This window comes from Eublepharis macularius, chromosome 19 (genome assembly GCF_028583425.1).
Source record: "Eublepharis macularius isolate TG4126 chromosome 19, MPM_Emac_v1.0, whole genome shotgun sequence".
Lineage (NCBI taxonomy): Eukaryota > Metazoa > Chordata > Lepidosauria > Squamata > Eublepharidae > Eublepharis > Eublepharis macularius.
Window position 1 is genome coordinate 10,978,595 of NC_072808.1, and position 21,329 is coordinate 10,999,923.

A 21,329-nucleotide genomic window follows, 5' to 3' on the forward strand; every position below is an offset into this window, starting at 1 on the left:
CAAATCCATGTAAAACCTTTATTATGGTTGTTTTCATTATTGTTATCACTATACTAGGTTTGGTAGTCTACATGCAACTGCGTTGACCAAACACTTAATGGGCCTGAATGCTCTGAGACCTTCCACTTCTGAATAGTGGCTACATTGGAGCGATGTGGTTGATTGCCTCCCATCACAGCACGAGTGCCAGCACAGGGCTCCATGCACAGCAGTCAAGGTAGACTGCTGTACATTCCTGACTCCAAATCTTGCCTGATGCCAACTAATGTTCGTTCTTTAACAGATCCCCACAGTGTACCTCATGACCTTCCTAGATGCACTGGAGGCCGGCTATGGGAAATACAAGAATCCTTACCACAACCAGATACACGCCGCTGATGTCACCCAGACCGTACACTGCTTCCTGCTTCGTACTGGCATGGTGGTGAGCTTACTACATGGTCTGGTTGCTTTTGGGGTTGTCCTATCCTCTGGATCTTGAGCTGATGGGCATCTGAGAACTAGGGGTCCCAGGTTCCTGCTTATGGTGGTCCATCTCTTGCCAAATAGTAAAGAGTCCTGTAGCACCTTTAAGATTAACCAACTTTATAGTAGCATAAGCTTTTGAGAACCACAGCTCTCTTCGTCAGATCTGACAAAGAGAGCTGTGGTTCTCGAAAGCTTATGCATGAATCTGACAAAGAGAGCTGTGGTTCTCAAAAGCTTATGCATGCATTTGACAAAGAGAGCTGTGGTTCTCAAAAGATTATGCATGAATCTGACGAAGAGAGCTGTGGTTCTCAAAAGCTTATGCATGCATTTGACGAAGAGAGCTGTGGTTCTCGAAAGCTTATGCATGAATCTGACAAAGAGAGCTGTGGTTTTCAAAAGCTTATGCATGCATTTGACGAAGAGAGCTGTGGTTCTCGAAAGCTAATGCATGAATCTGACAAAGAGAGCTGTGGTTCTCAAAAGCTGATACATGCATTTGACGAAGAGAGCTGTGGTTCTCAAAAGATTATACATGCATTTGACGAAGAGAGCTGTGGTTCTCGAAAGCTTATGCATGCATTTGACATAGAGAGCTGTGGTTCTTGAAAGCTTATGCATGCATTTGACGAAGAGAGTTGTGATTCTTGAAAGCTTATACATGCATTTGACGAAGAGAGCTGTGGTTCTCGAAAGCTTATGCTACAATAAAGTTGGTTAGTCTTAAAGGTGCTACTGGACTCTTTACTGTTCTGCAACTACAGATTAACACAGTTAGCTCCTCTGGATCCATCTCCTGACAGTTCTCTTTGATGCCCACTGATGCCTCGGGCATCTGCAGGAGAAATTGGAGATGGGGAAAGGGCAAGAAAAGGCCTGGCACACCAGTGGTACATTGGCACCACCAGTTTAAACCAGAAGTGGCAAACAGTGTAATTTCTCAAAACCCGCAGAGTTTGTGCAAAACAGCACATCCCCAGCAACACACTGACATCATTTCTGGGTGTGTGGAAATGATGTCAGCGCATTGCTGACACTGTTATAACGTTGATGATGGGCCGCTGCCAGGTGCAGAGACACACATGCACTTTCTGACCTCCAACTATTTTCTGGGAAAATTAACATATATATTGTTGACAAACAATATAGTGTCCCCTAGTGGCCTTCCTTGGTTTTACACAATGCCCAAAGCTGGGAAAGTTGGGCAAATGTCCTCGGTTTGAGTCACCTCCTCTCCATTTTTTATTTCTAAACGAGGCACTGTGTCTTTAACAGCTGTTCAACAGACAGAAATTCAAGAGGGTTATCTTTTACTAACATGGAGATATCGCAGTGGGGAAAACTGCGCATGCAGAATTAAATTTTTGCTTGTCCTGAAGCTGTTAAAATCTTGTCTGTTAGAAGAAAAGTAGAAATGGCGCTCAATCTCCTCTTCCGTTTTGTCTGGTGGTGGTAGAGAAGACCATCAACTCATAGCTGACTTATGGTGACCCCTACTGGGATTTGCAAGGGAAGAAACATTCAGAGGTGATTTGCCGTTGCCTGCTTCTGTATAGCTACCCTGGTCTTCCTTGGAGGTCTCCAATTACTAACCAAGACTGACCTTGCTTAACTTCTGAGATTTGATGAGATTAGGCTTACCTGGACTATTCTAGGAGGTCCTAAATTCTACCCCAGCTGAACTGATGCAAAAATGGCAAGCTGTGATCAGTTCTGAAGGGTTAGTTCTTGTGTGAGTTTTAGGTGGGGCTCAGGGGTAGACAATCTGATTCCATGCAAAAGCCCCAAATTCAATCTCCAGCATCTCCATTTAAAAGAGGCAGATAGTAAATGATGTAAAAGACCCATTTGCAACCCTGGAGAACAGCTGCCGGTCAGAGTAGAAAAGACTGACACTGGTTTGGTGTAGTGGTTAAGAGCAGCAGGACTCTAATCTGGAGAGCCAGGTTTGATTCCTCATTCCTCCATTTGAAGCCAGCTGGGTGACCTTGGGTCAGTCCATCTATCAGAGCGCTCTCAGTCCCACCCACCTCACAGGGTGTCTTTTGTGGGGAGAGGAAGAGAAGGTGATTGTAAGCTGCTCTGAGACTCCTTCTTCTTCTTCCAACAACCTTGACTCAGTATAGTGTGTTTGTGTTAGGGTGTCGCAGCAAAACATCACGTAGCATTTCAGATGTTTCACGTATGAGATGAAACTAGTATTTCTGTGTAACGGTGTAATCCGCCTTGAGTCTCAGTGAGAAAGGCGGACTATAAATGACATAAATAAAAATTTAGAAAGCATGTGACAACTAGCCACTGCGAAAACTAGATTGAAACAGATAAGCTCCTTCCGACAGGTTTATTTTCTAAAGTGGACTCTGCTTGACAAAAGATAATGCTGTGATGAATCTTCTTCTCAATAAGCCTCGTCGTATGGTCTGAACGAGTAAGATCCAGACGCCTGGGCGAAGCTATGCAGGTCTGGATCTTGTCAGTGACAGGCTGGGAGCTCACCTGTACACTATCTTGAGTTCTCAGGTGGGAGAAAGAGAGCCTGTCAATGAAATAAAGAAGGTGCCACACAGCTATTACATTTACAGATTGTCAGTTGTTAAGAGAGAACTAGTATAAACTAGTATATGTTCTTTAGATGGTATACTGCCCCAAAGACATTGCGAGAATTAGTAAAGAGTACAGTGGACAGTGTTGGAAATGTCAGTGCTCAGATGCAACATTTTATCATATGTGATGGACAGGTAAGAAGGCACAAAGGTATTGGATAAAGATACATGAAGAGATGCAGAGGATTTTCAAGCTCAGGTTTGAGCTAAATCTGAAAAATATGCTACTAAACATTTTACCAAATAATGTTAGAAAAGAACAGGGAGAACTTTCCTGGTACATGGTGACAGCTGCAATAGAACTATATGTGGCGAAATGGAAAACTGATTTATGCCCTGACACGCCAAAGTGGATAGATAAGATTTACGAATGTGCCTCAATGGCCAAATTAGCTTCTTCTGTGCACAATAGAGGAATTCCGGAAAAAAATGGAGATTTCTTAGGATAAAACTAAGATAAATTAAGGTACAAAGATAAAAACACGGGAGAAATTATTGATTAAAAATTATTGATACGAAAATTTGGGTATAAGCAACTAAGGAGAGGGAATGAGAGCTATTATATAATTTAGTTGTGTTGTTATATACTCTGAATATATCCTTCTATCAGCTTAATCTAAATTTAAAGGTAGTCCTTGTATAAGTTTTTATGCACTTTCTGTTGTTATATCTTTTCCTTTTAAATAAAAACTTTAAAAATTAAAAAAAAGAAGGTGCCACACATTCCTGCTAAAATTTTCTACAAGGTTTATCCAGAAATTCATGCATACAAGAAAGGACAATGAGTAGTAGTAGATAGGCCCAAGTTCTTTCATTGAGCCAAGTCTTCGAGTGCCTAGTAGGAGACTCAAAAGCGTGTGCTGTAGTGGCAAGAGTGCCAGACTTAGATATAGGTGACCTGAGTTCAAATCTCTCCCTTGCCATGAAGGTCGCAGAGAGGCTTTGAGGATAGTCGTTCACTCTTGGGAGGGTAAAGTGAGGACAGGAGAATCATGTACGCTGCTCTGAACTTCTTGGAGGAAGGCGGGATAAAAATCTTCTGGATAGATAGCAGCGCAACCAAGTAGGGAAAGAAGTGTGGAACTGGAGGGCGAGAGGTCTGCTTTGCTTCTGCCCACGTTGCAGAATACTGGCACCAATTTTTTCTCCCTCCAAAGAGGGAGATGGCTGCACTCAGGCACCCCCCTGTATCCCACAAGCGCCGGTAGCATCTTCTGTCTTTGCTTCCCTCCCCAGCACTGCCTGACGGAGATTGAGATCCTGGCTATTGTCTTTGCAGCCGCAATCCACGACTATGAGCACACGGGTACCACCAACAGCTTCCACATCCAAACCAAGTAAGTCCCAATGGTCTGTTGCAGCCGGCGCCGAGCATGGAGTAGGTGTGTGAGCACCTGTTGGCATGCCCGCCATGTACCAAAGTGGCCACAGCTGTCCAGGTCTCCTTAGGCACTTGAGTTCCAGCTCTTTGCATCTAGTTATCACCCAGCTGGGTCTAAGACAACCCTTCTCCCCCAAATACAAAACCATATTGTTGGATAGAGCCCTATGCCAAAGGAGTCCAAATTATTTTGGTTGTTTAGCTTAGTTTAATTTATTCGGTGTTTAACCCGCCCTCCCCACAAGTGGGCTCAGGACGGGGTACAGCAGTCATAAAATACAACTGCATAACAAATTTTACAATAAAATTCAGCAATTAAAATCATATATATACAAAAACCTCCGATGGTTGGCTACACATTCCTGCCCCCAGCATCCAAAGAGGAGGCAGACAGACACCCGAGCTGTACTCGAATACCGGAGACCGGTGGGAGGCTCAATGATGGACCTGACGCTGGCCTCAACCGTAAGCCTGGTGGAACATCTCCGTCTTGCAGGCTGCCAAAATGATACAAGGTCCTGGCAGGCCCAAGTGTCCTCAGACAGAGAGTTCCACCAGGTTGGGGCCAGGACCGAAAAGGCCCTGGCCCTGGTTGAGGCCAAACGAGCCTCCCTAGGGCTAGGGATCACCAGTAAGTTCTTACCTGCTTAACGAAGCGCTCTCTGGGGCACATACGGGGAGAGACGGTCCCTCAGGTATGCTGGTCCCAATCCGTTTAGGGCTTTAAAGGTTAAAACCAACACCTTGAAACGGATCCGGAATTCCCCGGGGAGCCAGTGAAGCTGCTGTAGGATTGGTGTAACGTGTGTCCTGTATAGAACGCCCATCAGGACACGAGCAGCAGCGTTCTGGACCCGTTGTAGTTTCCGGATCAGACCCAAGGGAAGCCCTGCGTAGAGTAAGTTACAGTAGTCCAGCCTGGAGGTGTAAGCACGCTAGCAAAAGGAGAGCCATTCCATGGTGAGCGTGTCTTCCGAACTTTAAAGGTTGGGTCCAAGAGGGATATGTTTATTTATTTGCAAGGCATATGTGCACGGATTTTGAACTGTAGCATCTCTCTCTCCTCTTCCAGTGCCTTCTCTTTGTACACGGTGTTCGCTCTAACTCCTTACCTTCCAGTCCTATGGCAACAGAATGAAATTGTTCAGGAATAGCACTGTGGTTTATTGTACTGTTTATTGCTTGCATTGTCTTGTTTTACTCTGTTGCTTTCTAATTTTTGTAATCTAGTTTTTTCCATTATCCCATCTTAGACTTTTTAAAAAAATTGCATTGTTTTCATATTTTGTAATCCATTCTTATTGTATATTGTATGTCCTATACTGTTTATATTGCATTTTTTTTTCAATTTTGTAATCTGCCCGGGGTCCCATTGAGAAAGATGGACTACAGCCGGATGAGATAAACAGGGAAAATAGATATTTGATAATTCACATAATAACAGCAGCTAGAATAGTATATGCCAGATACTGGAAAAATCCAGATATACCGACAAAAGAAGAATTGATAGAGAAAATTTTAAAGACCGCAGAACTGGACACACTGACAGAATTAATAAAAGGGGGAAAATGGGAAGCAAAAATGGACCCCACTCTATAGATGGATTGAACAAAAATATAAAGTATTTATATGCATGTTAGCAAAACACAATTAAATGAATGCAAAAAGAAAGAAGTATTAGAACTAAAAGTAGGTAGTCTTACAGTGACAATAGCTTAGGGCCAAGCTACACATGACGAATGACACTTGAACGGCAAGTGGATTGAGTGGAGGGCAAGTGAACAGGGAGAAATACACTTGCCGTTCAAGTGTCATTCGTCATGTGTAGCTTGGCCCATAGTGAAAGGTAATGTAACTATGATGGAATTGTAGTGATGGAATGAAGTGCATGGTATATAACATGTAACAAAAAAAATGTAAGATCTCGATTAATTCTGTTATCAGAGTGAACTGGAACTAAAACCAATAAAAATATATTTTTTAAAAAAGAGAAAGATGGACTATAAATAAAGTAAATAAGTGACTAAAATCTTTGGATTCCAGAAGACTGGCGCTGTCTTCAGTCACTGATCCAGACACCTTTCTCAAGCCAAGAACTATCAAAGCAAAATAAATAAATAAAAAGGTAGCCAGATCGGCAAGTATCCGTCACAATATTTTTCAAAGTTTTCTAAGACAGGCCGTCTCCTTGGTCCCCTCTCCGTGGGCTGCTACGGCAGAGAAGCGATCCATCATTTCGCCTGCTACTTTCTTTTTTGAAAAACGCAGTAAGGTTTTGCTGGTAATGAAACAGAAGTCTCTCCGCAGTTCCTTTGCTATATGATCGGCCTGCGCTTTAGCTATCAAAAGAAGACGATGTGAAAAATAATGATAGAAGGCCCACAGCCAGGTCACAGGAGCGCAACCATACAGATTGCGCATCTCGGCAGGTCCCTTTTTCTCGGGTGGCTGAGCAGCTTGGCCTGAGGCCTGGCCTACGCATGCGCTGGAATTAGTGGATGGTGAGGCAGAGGCTGAGGTGGTTGAATGGACTGGCTTACTTCAGTCTGCGAGCAAAGGGAGGGGCCATGGGTCAGTGCTAGAGCATCTGCTTTGCTCTATCCTTGACATCTCTAGTTAATAGAGAGCAAGAAGGAGTTGATGTGAAAGGCCTGAGACCCCAAAGAGCCACTGCCAGACTGAGCAGACAGTAACAGCAACAACAACAACAACATTTGATTTATATACCACCCTTCAGGACAACAATGCCCACTCAGAGCAGTTTACAAAGTATGTTATTGTTATCCCCCTGTGAGGTGGGTGGGGCTGAGAGAGCAACGAGAGAGCTGTGACTAGCCCAAGGTCACCCAGCTGGCTTCAAATGGAGCAGTGGGGAATCAAACCCGGCTCTCCAGATTAGAGTCCTGCTGCTCTTAACCACTACACCAAACTGGCTCTCAGTACTGACAAAGTCTGGTTAGTATAAAGCCTGTTAATATGTTCAAGGGATTGATTTACTTACTGTGTTTATCCAGAGGAGTTAGCTGTGTTAGTCTGTGGTTGCAAAATAGTAAAGCGTCCAGTAGCACCTTTAAGACTAACCAACTTTATTGGAGCATCTGCTGAAGAGAGCTGTGGTTCTCAAAAGCTTATGCTACAATAAAGTTAGTTAGTTTTAAAGGTGCTACTGGACACTTTACTATTTTACTTCATTTATACTTTCTCCCCAAAGGAGACCCAAATTGGCATATCTCATTCCCCTCTATTTTCATAACAACCCTGTGTGGTGGGGTCAGCTGTGTGAGCGTGGCACACAGTCACACAGCAAGCTTCCATGGGAGTGTGGAGATTCGAACCTGGGTCTCCTAGATCCTGTTCTGATATTCTAAACACTACACCACACTGGCTCTCAAAATTATATTTTTCGAAGCTCCTCTACGTTTATTATTCCCTGTCAGTCAAAAATTAGCACAGCATGTGAAAGGCTAGGCTAGAATATTGCTTCCAGAGGTTTTTTAAAAAAAAACATTTGCCAGAAATTTTAAAATTAAAAATGTGGCTCTTATATCTGCAGATTAAATTGGTTTAGTCTATTCTATTACCTCAGAATTGTACCACCTCATTTTGGTGACTGTGTAGACCAGGCTAAACATACCCTGTACATTTAGATAGAGGTGAGCAAAGCAAATGAAATTGAATAAATGAGGGCGATGAAAGACCATTAAACTATACCCCGTAGCATGGATTATCCCAGAAATCTGGCCTTAGTTTTCCACTCTAATTCGTGATGTAGTATATGTATGAAGCTTTCTAATCAAACTGAATGTGTGTCTGCTCTATCTAGCTGGTTGTAGTTCTGGCTGAACCTATCAAAGGCAGCATCTATGTGGTAGACATGGGCACGAATTGGAATACGAAGCAAATTTTGTCATGAAATGGGCCGTTTCGTGTGTCGTGAAACCGCATTTTGTGGGGCCACGGTTATTACGAAATTATCACAAAATTCCTGACTTTTTGGCCTCTTTCATTAGCTTCGTGAATGATTCGTAATTTCAGACAGGCTGGCGCCGATCCATTGATTCCCTAGGCAACAATGGGCCCAGACCTTTTGTTGCCATGGGAAACCCCAATCATAGCCCACTTACCCTTGATTGGCAGCTCTCCTAGCCATCTGGAGAGCTTCCATTCTGCCCTATACAGCCAGGAGGTGGGGATCAATCCCCTAAGCTACCCACACGCTGTCTCTGGTGGGTGCCCCTTAGGGCACATCTCAGGATGAATGATGGGGTTTTGGAGAAACATCTAGCTCCTCCTCCACATCCCAAACTCTCGGGACTGTCCCTGCCTGCCGTCCACCCCTCACTCCGTCTTCGTGGCCCAGCTCCACTCCATGGCCGGTCCTTCATCCTCCTCTGATCCAGCAACTCCTGGTCCCCGTTTCAGTCATGCACTCTGGCAGCACTTCCCTTCCCACCCTTCCCGTTGACCTTCCCGATCAACATATTACAAACTGGGAGGGTGGGTGGAGGAGAGCCTGCTGAAGTGTCCCTGTGAGCTTGGCATCTCCAGGCATGAAAGGGGTCATTGAAATACCCCGGATTCTGACTAATCGTGAAACTAATGAATTGTTTCGGCAAACGTGTCAATTTTGTGAAATTTTGTAATTCACAATTCGTGGATTGTGACGAAACATGAAACTCTGGGTTTTTTTTCCGTTTCGTGCCCATGTCTACTATGTGGTTTTAATGGTTAAAGTCTTGTGCTTGGATTGGACAACATGTTCCAATCCCCCTTCTAGGCCGTGAAGCTCGCTGAATAACCTTGGGCCAGTCTCCTCCTTTCAGCCTAATCTACCTTACAGGGTTGTTGTGAGGAAAAAATGGGCGCTGGGGATTGCCACTCTGGGCTCTTTGGAAGAAGGATGAGACAGTAAATAGACATGTTTCTTAGGACCTTGAATATATGGCAAATAAACAATACTTCAGAGTTTCCGTATAATTTACATACAAATCAAAGAATCAATGGGTGTATCAGAAGTGTGGGAAAATGCATTGATCCTCAGAATAAGACTGTATGGTATGAACTCCCTCTGAATGATATGATTTCTTCCCCAACTCCTCAGGTCCGATACGGCCATTTTGTACAACGACCGTTCCGTGCTGGAGAACCACCATATCAGCGCCGTCTTCCGTATGATGCAGGATGATGACATGAATATCCTAGTCAACCTGAACAAAGATGAATTTATGTGAGTCCTTGTCCTCTTCCAGTCTACATGGGTCCAATGCATATCAGGCCCCAGTCCCATGGTTAGGGATGTATCAAACCGGTGCTGCTTCTGGTCATGCATTGTATGGATGGAGTTTGCGCTGCAGTCACATAAAGTGAATGTGCATAGGAAGAGACACAGCTAGCACACTTAGAGCCAAACTACAAGTGACGTCTTACACAGGTTGGACACTTGTCAGCTTCCCTCAAGTTTTGATGGGAAATGTAGGCGCCCTGGTTTTACAGCTTGGCTCTCCATTACAGCTGCAAGACCAGGATGCCTACATTTCCCATCAAAACTTGAGGGAAGCTGACTAGTGTCCAACCTGTGTAAGACGTCACTTGTAGTTTGGCTCTTAGCCTTGCTCCCCCTCTGGGCTTGCTGACTCACATGTTGCATGTATAGGGCTAACACTGCAGTGGTATTTCTAGGAGGGTTAGATTTCCAAAGGCTTCTTCCAGAGGCAGAGCAGTCAGTGCAAAAGATACATCATCTTTGGGACCGTATCAATCAGGATAGGGCATTGGTGTGACTGTAATGCCATTTACCTCTCTCAGATCATAGAATCAAAAGGTTGGAAGGGACCTCAAGGGTCATCTAGTCCAACCCCCTGCACAATGCAGCAAGTGCACAGTAACCCCCCCCCCACACACACACACAGTGACCCTTGCTGCATACCTAGAATATGGCAAAACACCGTCAGGATCCCTAGCCAAACTGGCCTGGAAAAAATTGCTTCCTGACCCCAAAGTGGTGATTGGTATTACCCTGGGCATGTAAGAAGGGGCTGCAAGAACTAAGCACTGATCTCTTCAGAGGCGAGGCAAAGCTGTTCTGTTATCGAAGCCAAAGCTTGATAGGGAGGGCACTGCTTACCTTGTCATCAAGGAGTTTGTGTGTTCTCCCGCTTTGGAACCAAGATAGATGCAAATCTGGCCATTCCAGGTAACCAAATGGTGGCTTCTTTCTGTCTGCTCCATGCACTGGGGCTCCTCTCGTATCGGCAGTGGATGTACTAAGATTGTTGTGAAAGGAGTTTAGATGCAGAAAAGAAGACATGAACTTGACTCTCTCTCTCCCTCCCTCCCTCTTCCTGCCATCTTCTTTCCACGTGACACAGGGAACTCCGGTCACTCGTGATTGAAATGGTTCTGGCGACGGACATGTCCTGCCACTTCCAGCAAGTCAAGACTGTGAAAACCTCCCTGCAGCAGCTTGAACGGTAAGCCTTAGAGGGCCTGGGTTTGTTTGGAAAGGTGTTAATAAGAGGTGGGGTTATGTCAAAGATGGGAGGATGGACAGTGATAGGTCAGGTTTTGAATGGGGAAATGGTAGAGCACTGACAGGGCACCATGGATGGGAGTGTCCGGGGAAGGGGAGGTGGGACTTTTGAGACGAGCCCTGATTTTTCTAAACTTTCCCAATTCTGTGTTCCTACAAACCACAGATGGCCAAATGGCAACCTGTAGGCTGAAACTGCCTCCTGAATCAACTTGTCTGGCTGTCTGTGGCTCTCTTTTAATTAACAAAAATATAGAACTTTGTTGCTTTTTACAAAGTGGAAGTAGTATAGTAATAAGAACATTAACCTGCAGTCCCACCTTCCAAAGGCTCACATAGTCCTGTGTGTATTGTGTGTAACGTGCCGTCTAGTTGTGGTTTGGTGTAGTGGTTAAGAGTGCAGGACTCTAATCTGGAGAGCCCGGTTTGATTCCCCACTCCTCCACTTGAAGCCAGCAGGGTGACCTTGGGCTAATCACAGCTCTCTGGAGCTCTCTCAGCCCCTCCCACCTCACAGGGTGATTGTTGTTGTGGGGATAATAATGACATACTTTGTAAACTGCTCTGAGTGGGCATTAAGTTGTCCTGAAGGGCGGTATATAAATCGAATGTTATTATTATCATTAGTGGACCTATCGCGACCTCTGCTGGGGTTTTCAAGGTAAGAGATGAGCAGAGGTGGTTTGCCGTTGCCTTCATCTCCATAGGAAACCTGCTCTTCCTTGGTAGTCTCCCATCCAATTACTAACTAGCACTGACCCTAGTTAGCTTCTGAGATCTGATGAGATCCAGTTAGTCTGAGAGCGGAACTACAAGTGACAAAAGGCACAGGTTGGACACTTGTCAGCTTCCCTCAAGTTTTGATGGGAAATGGAGGCAGCTTGGTGGAATGTTGGACAAGTGACAGTTGAAAAGTCCATTGGACAGCAGTCGGAGAGCCAAGCTGCAAGACCAGGATGCCTACATTTCCCATCAAAACTTGAGGGAAGCTGACAAGTGTCCAACCTGTGTCAGGCGTCACTTGTAGTTTGGCTCTGAGCCATCCAGGTCAAGATCCCCTGGGTATTACCGAAGTACATATAAAATACATTCTACTTCTTATGTTTAGACCGTTCTTGCTTATCTACACTTGCACAAAATCGGAATATTTTGCTGGGATGCATTTTTGCATCTTGGTTCTTCTGAGATAATCGGATTCCAGTTTTAGATTATAAACTCCTTGGGGGCAAGACCTTGTTGTCTTTTATTCTTAGGAATGCAACACATCCACACATATTGATGGTTCTATGTAAATAATAACAGTATCTACTAATGGAGCTACCCCTCATATGGGTAGCCCAATCTGGGCAGCGTGGCCATTCATGACTGTCAGGTAGGGTTCCTCAAACTCAAGGGAATGCCCCGCCCAACACACACAGGTTTGCAGAAAATTCTTACTGGTTAAAAACTCTTAATTGGGGGTGAAACCCCCCCTAAAACTTTACCGGCACAGTTATTGCAAAAGGTTCAAGCAGCAAAGTAGTTTTTGGAAATTGGTGGTGGCTGGGTGATGTCAGCCTGAGGAAGAAGGGTATGTTCTTGGGGGCACGAGTGAGGGGGCAGCTGAAGCTGGCACTGAGAAGGGAAAATGGCATTTCCCTTTCCTCTAGAGTCCTTGGGTTTTTGTAATACTGTAGTAACAATAGGTTGACTCCTTCCAGGTTTTCTGCTTGTTCTTGCTCGTTGCTCTTTTCCACACCCCCTTTTGCTTTTGGTCTTTGTCCCCACCAGTCCCACAGTTCTGTATAACATTTTTCAGTGGTTAAAAGGGGCCCCTCCTTCCTCTTTCGCTAGTGGAAAAGGATCCAATCTCATATATATTTATTTTACTATTGATTTAATTGCAAAAATAAAAATCTGGGTACCTCAGAAAAGAAGCTGAATTTGGGGGAAATTACGTTTCTTTTAAAACCCTTGAGCTATCTGGATGAAATAGATTTGCATAACTCCAGTGTCCCAACATTAACTCGTTCTTTGTGTAGATTGGAATCTCACCATTTTTCCGATGCTGGGCTCGACGTATCATTGCATTTACTATCAAATTAATTAAATGGTCTTGTGCATATAAAGTTCTGCAACCACCATTGAACAAAATTAATTTGGGGCATCAGGGAATATGGTTTCAGGGGAGCTTTTAAAATCTCCACTGTTTTGGGGTGTGTGTGTGTGTGTGTGTGTGTTTTTGCCATGATTCCTGGACCGTATTTACAAGATCCTCCCCATAATAGAAGTCATGAATTTCCGTGGGGGATATAAAAATTTTTATGGCATTGCTGCTTCATGCACATTATGAAAAAGCAAAGAACCGTGTCTAAACTGTCCCTTGAGGGTGTTTTTCAGGAAGTGCGTTTTTTCTCAACCCCCTCCTTACCCACCATCAGTGACCTTGTGTTCATTTGAGCGCATGGACTCCATACCTAACAAGCATTTAATGCTCCATGCTGCCAGTTTTATTACAAGGTCTGAACATCTTCAGAAGTATCTAAGCATTCCAGAAGATGAGGATGGTGTCTCTGAGAGAGAAAAGTGCTGTAGAACTAGCTATATGGACTTTATAAGTTGAGCTCGAATTTATTTATTTATTTATTTACTTAGATTTATAGTCCGCCCTCCCCAGCCAAGTGGGCTCAGGGCAGATGACTTACTTAAAGCAGTGCGGAGTGGAATCTGTTTACCTTATTTCTTGGTTGGTTCTGTGAGCATTGAGTCCGTCCCCCGCCACTTTCCTTTCAGTACGTTTTGGCATTCATTGGAAATACATTCATGCTGTTTTGGTACTGGTCTTCTGTCTTTTTCCTTCTTTGCCCTCACTGTCCCTTGACCTCATTTATCCTTACTGCCATTTAATTATATTGGTGATAGTTATCCATGAGCCTGTGTGTTTGAAGAAGTTGGGTCTGTATGTTTTGTTTAGAGCTCTGCTGCAGAATCTTGTACAGTGTAGTCCAGTTTGCTGTAGTGGTTAAGAGAGGCAGGACTCCAATCTGGAGAGCCAGGTTTGATTCCCCCACTCCTCCGCTTGAAGCCAGCTTGGTGACCTTGGGTCAGTCACAGCTCTCTCAGAGCTCTCTCAGTCCTACCCATTTCCCAGAGTGATTGTTGTGGGGATAATAATAACATACTTTGTAAATCGTTCTGAGTGGGTGTTAAGTTGTCCTGAAGGGTGGTATATAAATCGAATGTTATATCAAGAATCAGTGTGCTGTAGTGGTTAGAATGTTGGACTAAGATTTGGAAGACCTTACCCTACCGCTGCCGCCACCACCACCACCACCACAGTCATTTTCTCTGAGCCTAACCTACCTTACAGGGTTGTTGTTTTAATAACAACAATGTTCGATTTATATACCACCCTTCAGGACAATTTAAGGCCCATTCAGAGCAGTTTACAAGGTACGTTATTATCATCCTTGCAACAATCCCCCTGTGAGGTGGGTGGGGCTGAGAGAGCTCTGAGAGAGCTGCGACTGACCCAAGGTCACCCAGCTGGCTTCAAGCGGAAGAGTGGGGAAATCAAACCCGGTTCTCCAGATTTTAGTCCCGTGCTCTTACCCACTATCCTAAACTGGCTCAAACCACTACACCAATCATAGCTTGCTGGATGACCTTGGGCCAGTCACACACTCTAACCTACCTCACAGGGTTGTTATGAGGTTAAAACGGATGAGAGGAAAGCCACATACGCCACTTTGGCTCCTCATCAGGGAGAAAGATGATGTATAAACAAACAACCTTCTAATTTGATTTTGAAAAGAAATTAGCTATTTCCGTGGCTTACATTCAAAACTGTTCCCCAAATCTCCCTTTTGTTGTGAGAAAGTTCACCGTTTGCAGTTCTGTGTGAGCCCTTTTTCCCCCTTAATGTTTTGGTACATTTTTGCTCTCTCCTGGTTAAGGCTTTTTCATTTTTGCTTTCTGCATAATTCTCACGGACAATTCCAGCTGATTGGGGGATTTATACTGAATGTGATGATGTCACAATGCTATATGTAGCCAATCAAATTTATCAAGGTCACTGGGACGAAACAAAGGCAATGCAAAGCCTGGGCAGTGCTTCCTAAACAAGCGAACGCTTTCAGAACAATGGGTGGAAAATTGGCAGAGAGAGAGGTTTGTGTGTGCACACACGTTTTCAAATGATATCAGAAATGTTCATGGGGAAAAGGCAGTAGATCCCCTGAGCCCTTGTTCTCCTTGAAAGGCTGTCCTTAGAGACAGGCCTTGTGCTTATGTTCTAGCGAAGGAGTCAAAGGGAAAGAAGATGTACTTTGGGGGTTCCACAGGAATGAACAGATCTTGTAGCAAGTAGAGCAGGACTCCGCTTTCAGCGAGAGCACAGGGAACTGAGTGTGAGTGGTGGATGGCATGTATATACTGAAAAAAGGAGATTATGCTCAAGGCAGGATCTTATCGTATTCTCAATTTCCTTGTACGGATACCTTTTCAGGATCGACAAGGCAAAAGCTCTTTCCTTGTTGCTGCACGCAGCGGACATCAGCCATCCCACCAAACAATGGACGGTGCATTCCCGATGGACCAAGGCGCTCATGGAAGAGTTCTTCCGACAGGTATCTCTGGCAGTGGTAGAAATTTGAACGCCTGTTGAGATATTCTACGCTCTGGAAGTTGTGCTCATGGACAGCTAGAAAATAGACACCATTCTTTTTATATATGACAATGGCGGCGAGACTATTATATGCTCAAAAATGGAAGATGGTGCCTACCATAGAGGAGTGGATTTTGAAGATGACGGAGTTAGCCGAGATGGCTAAACTTACTGTTTTGATTAGAGAGAAACACAACCAAAAAAGAGTGTGGTATCAATTATCAAATCCTAGTAAGATTTCTCAGGGTTTTTTTTTCCTGCTTTGATACCCAATTTCCTGGGGGTAAAGTATAGATGACTGGAGAAGACAATGACAAACCACCCTGTAACAAAAGTCTGCCAAGAAAACTTTGTGATGTGACGTCTCCCCATGGGTCAGTAATGACTCGGTGCTTGCCCAGGGGACTACCTTTAACCTTTTAATCTACTTGATTAGAGAGAAGGCATTATCCACATTTATAGCAAACTGGAAACCCCTTATTGACTTTTTGCTTGAAACTGAAAAAAATGAACCGATGATTTGTGGTTTTGAAGTGTAAGAGAGAAAAAAGGATTATAGAAAAAGGAGAATCAAAAAGAGTCCAGTAGCACCTTTAAGACTAACCAATTTTATTTTATTGTAGAAAAAGGAGAAGTTTTATTCTGATAACAATAGAACAAGTATGAACTCTGTAATCATGACAATATTTGTCGTAGAGAAAATCAAGTTTTTCTTTATATTTTTCCTCTTTATTCTTTCTTTTTGTTTTCCTTTTGTCCTTTTTTTAAAAAAAATATTTGTTTTTTAACATCCTTCAGTATTTTTTTTTTAAAGGAACTAGTACTCAGGCCCCAAAGGCTGACAAATATTGATTGTGCAGACATGTGATTTATATCAAGGGGGGGGGGGCGATTGCTGGCCTCTGTCTTGCTGAAAGCATTTTGAAAGGAAAATTCCTGACATACTTTTATACAGAGCATTATACATATGTATGTGGGAATGCCAGATATTTTGTGAGATGCACCGCTTAGAGAATGCTAATGACAGAGTCAGAAATGTAGAAGAATTTGGGTTCCGCTGGAGAGGTTGTTGAGTAAAGACCAATCAGACATTTGATTACTGCAAGCCTCCTCCTGAAAATCTCCAAGCAGTTACATTTAGGAGAAATTTCCCCATATCTTTTCTATTTCTGGAGCCTTGACAACCAGAAACCTTAAGAGAGAGAGAGAAACTCAGGATTCCACAGCTGCTTCAGAAATTTTCCTACGAGGGCACAGACTGTGCTCCACAGCACGATTGCAACCACGAATGCTCCTGCAACCAGAGAGCCAGTGTAGAGTATCAGCTCGGGTGGTGGGCTAGGATCTGGGTGACCCAGGTTCGATTTCCCACTCTGTCACGGAAGCTGGGGCCAGGCACATGCTCTCAGCCTAACCTACAACATAGGACTTGTTGTGTGGATGAAATGGAGGAGAGGGAAACGATGTATGTTGCTTTGGGTGTCCATTGGAAAGAAAGGTGGAGTGTAAATGAAGTAAAATAAATAAAATATATACAACCCCACTGTAGTCCAAATATGACCCCCCATACACACTTTGAGCTGTGACTCTGCACCCCAAGATCATCTGGCTTAGCTCAGTCCGAAGTAACAGGAAATCCGTCTTTTGATATTAAGCTAAAATATTTTCAGGGATGCAGGAAGAAGCCTGGCTACCAGGAGAACTCCGGGGCACATTAATCCGGGTTCTGTTGGGTGACCTTCCAGAAGTCCTCATGTGCTGGCAGTAATCATATTTGTAGAATATAGGCAAAGAGGGCCACACCAAAGACAAAGCAAAATAACAGCAAGAAAACAATGGTGCAGTGGGGGGAAATGTTTTTATTCTTTTATCTGCCCCTATGCATATCGTCTGTAGTAGCAAAATCAAAAAGAGTCCAGTAGCACCTTTAAGACTAACCAATTTTATTGTAGCATAAGCTTTCGAGAATCAAGTTCTCTTCATCAGATGCCTGATCAAAACTGGGGGTTTTGATCAGGCATCTGACGAAGAGAACTTGATTCTCGAAAGCTTAAGCTACAATAAAATTGGTTAGTCTTAAAGGTGCTACTGGACTCTTTTTGATTTTGCTACTACAGACTAACACGGCTAATTCCTCTCGTCTGTATAGTAATATCCAGTAGATCCCACTGATATTTTGCAGCTGTGGGAACTACTGGATACTACTGTACAGATTCCCCTGAAGAAGCGTAAGTGAAACACATAGGGGTGGATAACAGAATAAAACCATTTTCTCCCCAGCACCATTTTTTTTTAAGTTCTTTTGCTCCATATTTGCAGGACAATAATCTAGCCTCTCAGAATCCCCCCAACAATGCAGACTTCGCTGGAAACCTAATTAAATATTTGGGAAGAATCATCTACTCATCTCTTGACCATTGTCAGTGATTGCCCGTAGCTGTGTTTGCAAAAAACTTAAAAGATCCTCTGTGATCAGGTTTAGGTCCTGCACGTACGAGGCTGCTCATATGTGCATTCTTTGACTAGGGGTTTGTTTTGGGTAACGCCCCAGCTAGGCATAAATTTGGCTTCAATCAGACGTCTCTTTCCAAGGGCTGGTCTTGATGTTGTCTCGCTTCCTACAGGGGGACAAAGAGGCTGAGCTGGGGCTGCCCTTCTCCCCACTGTGTGATCGTACCTCCACGCTGGTGGCCCAATCGCAGATCGGTGAGTTGCATGCCAAGAGGCTGTATTGTGTATCATGGCCCTGCCTGCCTGCCTGCCTGCTCCTTCTCATGCATCCAGGAAGGGTTGCCTGCTAGTCCTGATGCCTGCCACATTTTTGCATCCCGCCATAACCACCCACTAGGGTGAAATCTTCTCCCTACCCAGTGCATGTGATCCAGGGTGCTTGCAGGGCGGGGGGGGGATCCCTCTGCTGCTAATCCCTTCTTCCTTCTGCAGGTTTCATTGATTTCATTGTGGAGCCCACCTTTGCAGTTCTGACCGACGTGGCCGAGAAGATGGTGATTCCCTTGGTGGAAGAAGGCTCCAAGAACAAGACCTCTGGCCAACAGAGCAGGTTTGATCATGAGGAGGGGAGTTGATTACTAGTATGGATATGCAGTGGAATTAGATTTCCACGAGAGAAGGTCAGTTACCTTGTTTATTTTCACCAATGACATGGGATCGATTTTCCGGAATTTTTTCCCCGGTACTATATTTTTCCGTGGGTAAAATTCTACCCTGCATATGTAAATATAACCAACTTTATTGTAGCATAAGCTTTCGAGAACCACAGCTCTCTTCATCAGATGCATCTGATGAAGAGAGCTGTGGTTCTCGAAAGCTTATGCTACAATAAAGTCAGTTAGTCTTAAAAAGTGCTACTGGACTCTTTACTATTTTGCAGCAACAGAATAACACGGCTAAGTCCTCTGGATCTATGTAAATATAGACTCTTTATCTGTAGTTGTTGGGGGGTGTTGTGTTGCACATCATCATCATAAGTATTGTGATAGCTCACAGCTTTAGCAATTGACATCAACAGCATCGGAATTATAATACAACCATCGCAGTAACAGTAAAAACTCTAATATACCGTACGATTTTATAACAGTCATTAAAATCACAGCAAGTTTAAACTAAAACCAGCATCCATTCAAGCAATTCAGTCTGATCATCAGCAAAATGCATGAGTTTATCCATCAGCCACAACAGCAGTAGATGATTTATCACCTTTGTGTTGCAAATTAATTATGTTACGGGGCTAAATTTGAGATATGAAGCATGGACAAACCCCTGTGCTTGTACATGGTCCAGGTTTGGACATGGTGTATTTGCCTTATTTTGCAGAGACTGGCAGTGAGTGGCCAGGGCCCCCCTCTACCCAGTATCAGCCCCCCTTGCCTACGTAACCCCATGCCCCACATGCCTGTGTGCCCTTCCCCTGTCCAATTGCAACCTTTCCTACTGCCTGCAGTCCCAGCTGTCCGTACTGTCTGTGTGCTCTTTCCCCAATGGTTCTGGGCTGTTGGTGCAACTGGGAACGCCACTCCCAAGGTCACCAGGAGCATCTTAGCTGTGTGCACCACCCACATGCCCTTTCCATTAAAATAATGAGTCCAATCCAGGGGGAAAAAATCAGTAAAACTAATCTCCCTGTGATAAAACAGGCTTGGACGTAACCTGCTCTGAGCCCATTTGCGTGGAGGGTGGACTAAAAATTGGATGAAATAAATTAAAGAATCTGAGTTAAAAGCAACTGTCAATAAAAAATAAATCCAGCATCATTAAAAAGTCATGAACAACAACAACAAAAAGCCAGGAAAACATCAACAGGTGGTGGAAACAGGCCAGGATCAGTAAAATGAGAAAACATGGCGACATTTGCAGTTTTTAAGAAAATCCTGGTGAATAGGTATGTGTTAACCTAGAATCATAGGATCATAGAATCATAGGGTTGGAATGGATCTCCAGGGTCATCTAGTCCAACCCCCTGCACAATGTAGGAAATTCACAACTGCTTTCTCCCACACAACCCAATGACCCCTGCTCCATACCCAGAAGATGGCGAAACACCTCCAGGATCCCTAGCCAAACTGGCCTGGGGAAAATTGCTTACTGACCCCAAAGTGGCAATCAGCCTTACCCTGGGCATATAAGAAGGGGCCATGAGAATTAAGCACTGATGTAACCCTTCCTGCCCTCCCTCTCATGATCTGCCTAGGTTCCTAAATGCTAATAGAATAGATGCCAGGTGGGCTTCAAGGAAGAGGGCATTCTATAGATGGGATGCCACCCCTGAGAAGGCCCTGTTTGGATGTCACCTATCTTACTTTCACAGAGGGAGACCCGGAGAGCAGGGCTCGAAATGCAAGTCTTAGCATGTGAGCGGAATGGTATGGGAAGAGTTAGTTCTTCAGGTACCCTAGACATTTACACTCCACCTTTTCCCCCAATGAAAACCCAAAGTAGCTTGCGTTGTTCTCATCTCTGTTTTATCCTCACAACAGCCCTGTGAGGTAGGTTAGGCTGAGAGCATATGACTGGCCCATGGTCAGCAAGCTTTCATGCCAGGGTAGCGATTGGAACCTGAGTCTCCCAGAAGCTAGTCCAACACCATAACTACTATATCACACTGGCTCTTTAGGGCTTTAAAGATAAGCACCAACGTTTCTGCTATCATCTGCTATGCCCATATACGGACTCCCAATATTTGTTTAAATAGCCTGCTCCTGGGCTATTTTAATGACTTTTAAAAAATTATTATTGATTTTATGGTTTTTTGACTTTGAATGTATTTTTGTAATGTTGTTAGCCGCCCTGAGCCCATCTGTGGGGAGGGCGGGGTATAAATCAAATCAAATAAATAAATAATCTCAGACAGTGCTCAGAAGCAAATTGGCAATAGGTCTTTTAGCACAGGGGTGATAAGATCCCTTTCTTTCCCACATACAGTCCTCAGATCAGGATCTTGTTAGTTATTTGTGGTTTTTTCCCTAATGGGAAATCAGCTTTCAAAGCCACGCTGCAAAAAGAATTGTGCAAGGTTTTTCTTTCTGGAAGAAGGAAGGGTTGGCGTTGTTGCGGCTGCCTTTGGGACCCTCGTCTTCAACCTTCTCTGAGAGTTCAAGGCACCGTGGAGTGGTTCCCTGGCTGTGTGTGGACTCCCTGTCAGGAAAGGAAATGAGGAGCCGAGGGGATTCTTTTATCAGTCTACGA

The 21,329-nt window shown here is 44.1% G+C and overlaps 1 protein-coding gene across 2 annotated transcripts in view; it reads left to right on the forward strand.

The window, feature by feature from the left end:
* Positions 1-21,329, forward strand: part of PDE1B (phosphodiesterase 1B) — a 78,338-nt gene that overhangs the window by 48,596 nt on the left and 8,413 nt on the right. For both annotated transcript variants that reach the window (XM_055003927.1, XM_055003928.1), the window contains exons 6-12: positions 284-424; positions 4,308-4,408; positions 9,554-9,679; positions 10,821-10,922; positions 15,468-15,588; positions 18,251-18,332; positions 18,570-18,687. In XM_055003927.1, the coding sequence (XP_054859902.1) occupies positions 284-424; positions 4,308-4,408; positions 9,554-9,679; positions 10,821-10,922; positions 15,468-15,588; positions 18,251-18,332; positions 18,570-18,687 (791 nt within the window). The remainder of the gene's footprint in view (positions 1-283; positions 425-4,307; positions 4,409-9,553; positions 9,680-10,820; positions 10,923-15,467; positions 15,589-18,250; positions 18,333-18,569; positions 18,688-21,329) is intronic.